At 37.3% G+C, this 7838-nt stretch overlaps 1 protein-coding gene across 1 annotated transcript in view; it reads right to left on the reverse strand.

Annotated features, from left to right (window-relative positions):
* Positions 1-1548: 1548 nt before the first annotated feature.
* Positions 1549-7838, reverse strand: part of LOC107714823 (protein PRRC2B-like) — a gene marked incomplete at its 3' end in the record, with an annotated part of 8174 nt that continues 1884 nt past the window's right edge. Inside the window, exons 3-6 of the mRNA XM_016520785.1 lie at positions 2349-2490; positions 2077-2215; positions 1921-1997; positions 1549-1830 (exon numbers count right to left, since the gene is read on the reverse strand). Of these exons, the coding sequence (XP_016376271.1) occupies positions 1549-1830; positions 1921-1997; positions 2077-2215; positions 2349-2490 (640 nt within the window). The remainder of the gene's footprint in view (positions 1831-1920; positions 1998-2076; positions 2216-2348; positions 2491-7838) is intronic.

The raw sequence follows: 7838 nt of genomic DNA on the forward strand, positions 1-7838 counted from the left end.
TATGTACAATATTTGCATTTAAGAGACTTTATAGATGTATTAACAACTTTTAGAGGTGTCCACATAATAAATGGGAGCCTCTTGTTAATGTATGCACGTTCCGCCTTGCAAGAAGCGGATTGGAAGATCGCGTCGTGGGACGGACTTATGCAGCGGATCAAAAACCCAATGCAGAACAGATTTGCTTGCTTGCTTTCGCCTGTCGCCGTGTTAAGAGCACTCCAACTTGTGCTCACACGCTTACCATCAAAGCGATCGGTCATCTAAAACTCAAACACTTCAGTGAAACTTCGCGATCTTCAAAGAACTCTGAGTCTTGCAAACTCAGACTGTAGCAAAACTGCTCAAGCTTCTGGCGTCATCAAGAGACCAACCAATCCAACGAGGGGTCTCCCAAAAGGACGTCATCCAAACGTCACCTCAGCGACCAATCCGAAAGCTCCGGGGTTCCCTCAGCAGCCATCCAGGAAGCCTTCGTCAGTAACGGGAAATCACCTCAGCTTTTCAGCTGTCAACCAAGCAGAACGCAAGTAAACGAACAAAATCTTATCTCTGCTGAACTGGTGAACGAGCTAATTTAAGCAGTAAACATAAGCTAAAATTCTCTGCTTGGTGAATTCTCTCAGATGAATTTAAATAATTCGTGAAACGAGTCAGTAACTAAAAACTTCATGCAACTCCGTCAACTCTCATTCTAAAGAAACTGTATGTTTGTGTGTATGTGTGTTTTAGCTTAGTTTTGATGTAATCTAGAATAGCCAATAAAATTCATGTTTCATTTATAAAGAATCATTGTTTGGTGTCATATAATTTCAAGGTTAAAACCTTTGCCAAGATTACGTTACCTCGCTAAGAGCTTACAAATTATCATAATCATATTTACCTGTGGCCAAGGAAAATACATATTCAATTTGTTAAAATATACTGAGGTCACGGCTCGCTGGACGACCCTTGATTTAAAGTGTAAACTATCAGATTTGAATTCAGCTTTAATCAGGTTGACTCAGAATTTTCAGATTCGAGTCCTTTTAAAACCTGAATGAATTAATAAAAACTGTATGTGTGTGTGTATGTGTGTTTTAGCTTAGTTTTGATGTAATCTAGAATAGCCAATAAAATTCATGTTTCATTTATAAAGAATCATTGTTTGGTGTCATATAATTTTAAGGTTAAAACTTTTGCCAAAGATCCCTTGCTACCTAGCTCGTATCTTACTTATAACAATTACTATAATAGTTTACTTATAATAATTGTATTGACCGTGGCCAGGGAAATACAAAGTATTTTTAAAATATACTAAGAATCACCGGCTCGCTGGACGACCCTTGATTTAAAGTGTAAACTATCAGATTTGAATTCAGTTTTAATCAGGTTGACTCAGAATTTTCAGATTCGAGTCCTTTCAAAACCTGAGCTAGAAATAAAATTAATGATTAATTCCCTTATAGAATTAACGACTTACAAATGAGTTAATTTCATTACAATGCTCAATGCTTCTTTACACAAAGCTGACAATGTAAATGCTGCATGCAGAGCTACTGTACGCACATTCCCAGCAAGCACGTCCTGCAGCTTGGTGACGGGGTTGGCCACAGGCACTGGCGTGGACCCTGGAGGAAGGCTAAAGTCAGAATCCTTTGCACTGACACCAAACTCGATGGGCGGCACAGGAATGACATTGTCCACGTGAATATCCACTCCATTGACGGGAGTGATGGGTCCCTCCAGACGCTCCATGCCCTCAGAGCCCTTGCGGTTCTTCAGCGAGCGCTCATTGCCAATGGGGCCCGGTTTGTGTTCTTTGCTCTGCTCGGGCCCTGCATCTGAATCCTGAAGGACAGGACAGTTGAACTTTAGTCTCAGGCTCAGCTCACTGACTGAGGCACGCAAAAATACTTCTTAGAAAAGAACGACCTGTACCTCTGAATTGGGTTCGCTTCCCGTGTAAGAAACCTGCTTTGTCCATGAATCGCCACCTAAAGATTGGACAGTCAGAGCTTCAGGAGGAAAACAAAGTAATTTAGAATCAGTCTCTTAAAAATGAATGCACTTGATATCGGTTGTTATCAGTATTACCTGTGCTGTTTGTCTCCCAGATCTCTGTTCCCAAGTTGGTGGAGAGCGTCTCCTCGGGCTGCTCGATGGACATGCTGCCTTGCTTCTTGGCAAAACGGGGAGGCATTTTCGATGCAATTGTTCTATTCTTTACCGAACCCTTCAGGTGCACAAACCAAATAACTACAATATCCACTCAGGAGATACTTCATGCAGTTAAACAACTGAAGTGATCATCTTTCTGGTTATCAGATGTGTCTAAACATCAGGAAATAGAGGCCATGATTACTTACTGGAGGACCCTGATCCTTCCTCCTGCGATCATCATCCTGTGGGCGGCGCTGTTTTTTGGACAGAGCTTCCTGGAAAACCTCTGGACTGGGTACAGAAGCTCCTGAGTCACTCTCAACTGCGAGGAAACACAAGCGACAGCTCCTTTAGATCCAGTACTGAAGAACACCACACAAGTCACACTTGAAAACAAATTATGTCTACCATTTTTTCTCATTTTTATGGAAAAAGTGGTATCGGTGCATCCCTAATTGTAAGTGACTCATAATTTATAATATATCAAAGCTGTACATTTCTAGCCCAAAATCTATGAGGATAATAACCAATAATGCAGTGATATGTACAATCTGAATGTAAAATTGAAAAAAAATGTTGCTTCAAATCATGCGTGCATGATTTATCCAGCTACATGCAGTGTAATTCATACAGATCCACACATTTCACTCTCTTTGTGTGACAAAATTGCTTAATTTTCACATACAAGTCCTCTATTGTATATATAGCATGCAGTTTCAGGATAAGTGTCACCGTGGATAAGTGCTGGAGATGAGAGCACATTGAATAGATTCTGACTCTCTCTGAGCTAGAAAGAGCCAAGGTGGGGATGGCAAATACAGCTTTTAATTTGAGCCCTGCTTTGATGTGCTATATGAGGTGGATCAAAGACCACACTGATGTGTCTGTCCTATGGCACAGATGTCGGGAGAAATTCCAGTCAATATATTGTGAAAAGAATAAACAAATAAGTTTGTAATGTGCCACATGAGCTAAGATGAACGTTTGTTTTGACTTTTTTTTTTAAGTCTCATCATGTTCAAAGTATGTAAGTTTTAATTTTCAGCTGAGCTTGGCACAGTTGGCAATTATAAGGATTACTGTGTGCTTTTGAGGGCAGACAAACTACAATGTAACTGATTTGATGCAAAAGGAAACTTATTTCATCTTTATTGCTCTGTAATGGAACATTGATTGAACCTTACCCAAATACCGTATCAATTCAGCAGATCCCTTACCAATACAATTGGAAACCATTATACAGTTTTTTTCCAGGATTATTATTATTATTATTATTATTATTATTATTATATTGTTGTATATATATATGTCACAAATTCAGCCTCTGTGGCTCCCTCCGAATCACCACCGGAGGGAACCATCACTGGAGTACTGAGCGATCCCTTCGGACTCCAATTCCCACAATGCCCTATGCCAGAGACTAATCACCTGCACAGGTGTTGCCTATTGCCCGGTCTATTTAAACTGTGCCTTCCCTGCTCTCTTTGCGAAGTCTTGTTTTGCCTTGCAGACATTTCTGAGCATTTCCCCTGTGTTGAGTATCTGTTGATTACCTGGACTGTTTACCCGTTTATGATTGTTTGCTGCCTACCTATTCTGACCCTGCCTGCCTTGTTGATTCCTGTTATTGTCTGTCTGCCGCCTGCCTCGACCCTGATCACGAACATTGTTTACGATTCTGCCCAGCCTTCGTTGTGTCTGACACCTGTTACCGATCTATGCCTGTATGACCTGCCTTGTGAACTAATAAAGCTGCACATGGATCCTAACGCCACTGCCTCTTTGTTACAGCATCTCATTTTTATTTGTGGAAAAAAATAAATATGGTGTGTACCTTGACTAAAGCCTATCACCCATAAGACCCCTATGTATGTTTCATAAAATCCCTGATCATTTCAGTCCACCCACTAGAGATTTTGTTGCATATTTGAGCATGGATTGCATCGTGGACCTGCCACAATGTACTAAAGGATGGAGCAGTGCCAGCTACTGTTTTGGTCCCAACAGCAAACCTGCAACCCATGAGTAAGTGTTGTTACTCAGTTCAAATGTGAGGAGGGTGATGCATAAGACTCTTAAATGTACCTTGGAAAAAAATGTCCCCTTTAGTTCTGTAGTTCTGAAGGTTACAGAGAGAATGGAATATTGTGTATTACTGTGTTGTGTGGGAAAAAAAATAAATATCAGGTAAAAAATATTAAATGTTTATTTGATATTTGTGATCAGATATTTGTGGGAAAATATGATGCATAAAACCTGTGATGCCTTCCAAGTGATACACACTTTCAAATGTGTCTCTTTAATATGCATCTGCTTAATGGGTGTCAGATATTATTATTATTTTTTTTTTATTTTTTTTTTTATAAATTACAAAAAGGTACATTTAAAAAGTAAACTGGCATTATATTTATTGGATATATATTCGGTATATTATCTGAAACCTTTCTGTATTTACCTATTCACATATCATTGCAGAAAGCCTTGCCTGTTTACATCAGCTCAAAGCCACTAGTGTACAGCTGTCTCCTTTTACAGAAACTCCAGTTCATATTTATTCAGTACAGTCTGAAGTTTAAATCACTTTCATTAGTTGCGAAGACAACATTGCAACTGCAAGATACTAGAAACACCTGAAGATCTGATTGCCCTGAATGTCAATAATCAATGATTAGTTTTAAATATATTTTGAAAAAGTTTGGTGCAATGTTGGGAAAGCTATGTTTTAAACATGTAGATTAATATGTAGCTTTACATCTAAACACATAATTGTCTAAATTGATAACTTAAAGGTCCAAAATGCCACACAGGATCTCAAATCAGTGAACTGGTTCCATAAACCAAAATCAGACTTAAGGCTATGTGGCGGGGTTTGCACTTAACTGGTTTGGGAGAGAAAAAATCATGTGGGGGGAGAAAAAAATAATAAAATTGTCACACGCTAACAAATAAAGGCTCCTTTAGATTATTAAAATATTAAGAACATTTTAATAATCTAAAGAACCTATTTCCACTATAAACAACCATTTGTGCAATGGATGTTAAAGGTTCATGGAAACACAGATGTATTTTTAAGAGTGTACTGGAAATGCTACATTATTTTAAAAACAACTGAACTACTGTAATATTACTGGAAAATTTGCTAAAGGTAATGTTAGTTAAAGGTGACATATGAAAATCTGACTTTTCCAGGTTTTAATTGCTATAATCAGGTCCCTGGTGCATATATCAACCAAGGAAACGTGAAAAAGATTAACCCAGCAACTTTGTTTTTGGTAAGCCTTTTTCTGCAAGCATCTGAGAAAACGAGCACGTCTGATTTTGCTCCCTTGGTGACGTGGGAAAGGGATCTCATTACAATATTATCGCCCCTTAATCTGTAAGTTTTCACCCACAGCGCCATCATTTTGATTTTGCAAGCGACAACGGTGTACCAGCACTAATGCCATGGTGAAAGTTTGAGCAAAACATGCTAACTGTTCTGTCTTTGGCTGCACAGACGAGCACAGAACACTTTTTAGAGTCCCAGCCTCAGAGGAGACAACAGAGCAGTGGAACTATTGATTTATGTACTGTATATTGCTGCTGCCACACAGATCTAAAATAAACATGCGATTTATTTGACTTATATTACATATTGTAAAAACGGGCATAATATGTCTCCTTTAAGTACTTTCAGGTAATTCTTAACTCTGGTTTGATGTAACCAGCTCATTTTCTCTTAGAAGTGCTGTTACAGCAGAAACATTTTACCAAGAACTGACAAGATGGATGGTGAATGAAATGTTAATGGATTCAAACTCCTTACCCCATGTCTGGGCACCATTACAGAGATAGCAAAGTGAAAACATCAACTGCAAAAATTATTGAATGCCACAGTTAAAAGTCAAAGTAAAGACAAAATGTGTAGAGAAAACAAAAGCAAAATAATATATCCCTCCTTATTTTGGCATTTGGGATATTGCATCAATGCATGTGTTATTTCATACAACGCCTCCTCCTTTTCCTCCTGACAGTACCACGCCTCCACCTCCTTGTCTTTCTCCCTGCGTGCCTTCCCTTACATTACTCTTGGCCAGTATTCCTGCCAAGACTAATGATTGCACAAGGACAGTTTTTTTTCACACCCATGGACCTATTAGCATTTTTAGCCAAAGCATAAATATACAGTACTTTCACCATATTTGCATTCTATGTCATGTTTCTTGCAGCTTTTGTAGAGTTTTGCAATATCATTGAAACCACATCAATATTGTAAGCAAATTCACAAACAGCTTCACTAACACTTTGTGACAAATGCACTAAATTATAGGGCGCCAAGTGTAATCTGACTAATTTAATGGACTGAATTAATTAATCATTACACTTTAATGCATTTCAAACACAGAAGGACAAAAGCAGTTGTATTTTGTCAGCAGAAATGTGAAGTCAGTACTTTATTTTGTGCATAAAACTGATTTTGATTTAAAACTGAAAGTGATTTTGTACACAGAATTCCTTTCATTTCATGCACATAATGGTGAATATACTTGTGTAGATAACAGAAAAAAAGTATTTTGTGAACAAAAATGCTTGTCACATCACAAAATGCTCAATCTTTGAATGAGAGGGGTTAAAATTATTAAAATGATATATGCCTTCGATTTCATCATTCAAAAAAAAAAATTCCACAAAATGCATTTTGTCCATGAAATAACTGTTCTGTAAATATCTTTTTGATGCCAAGGACCCCCAAATGTGTAGGCAAATGTATAGGCAGCTATATATTTTCACATATAAATACCCTTTTTTTTCTGTGCCAATGAGCAAAATATTATCTGAAAATAAATCAAAAATTGTTGACAAGATAAAATAATTATGATTAATCAGGTATAACCAATAATAATGCAAAATTCTTATATTCTTTAATATTTTCTTACATTATTAAAAAAAATTTATTCTACCTCTTTCATGGACAAAATACATTCATGATGTACAGTCTCAGCAAAGTATGCTAGATCATAGTAGCCTGCTGCATCCAGGAACTAAAAACTGACCATCTGTACAAGATCTGGACTTGCTGTATGCAAATTGCATTCAAGACATATTTTATGGCTGCGTTTGCGCCATTAACCGATTAACCTTTATTGAACTGGACATTAAAACAACACAGAAAGCACATGCAAATAAACAGTGTTGCCAGTGGCACACTTCATTCTCTTTGAATTGCCCTTATGATGCAGTTTAAACCCTACTGTAATAATTTTAACTGCCCAACATTATATTTCTAAAAAAAAAAAAAAAATCAATAGTCTCGATTTATTAGTTTAAAATTGAGCCATAAAGGAAATATATGCTGTCATGTGATACTGAGCTTTTCTCGTCAACATGTTGTGGCGGCTTTGCATAATAAATTGCAGGGCTTAGCAGACATGGCCAATTGATTAGCAAATTAAGAGGCGCTCGGTTATGTGTGCACACCCTTACCAAAAAGTAGTATACTTCAAGTTTATTTTAGTAAGTATACTTAAGTAAAGTTCAAGTATATTTTTAAGTATACTTTATGTAGTAAGTATACAAATATCAGTGTACTAGTAGTATACTTGTAAGTGCACTATTTCTATACTCCTTGGGACTAAATTGGCCCACTTTCTAATATATAAAAGTATACTTTTAAGTATAACAGTAGTAAACTTTAAGTACACAACTAGTTTACAACA

The sequence above is a fragment of the Sinocyclocheilus rhinocerous genome, unplaced genomic scaffold (assembly GCF_001515625.1).
Source record: "Sinocyclocheilus rhinocerous isolate Xijiao unplaced genomic scaffold, SAMN03320098_v1.1 scaffold1350, whole genome shotgun sequence".
Taxonomy (NCBI): domain Eukaryota; kingdom Metazoa; phylum Chordata; class Actinopteri; order Cypriniformes; family Cyprinidae; genus Sinocyclocheilus; species Sinocyclocheilus rhinocerous.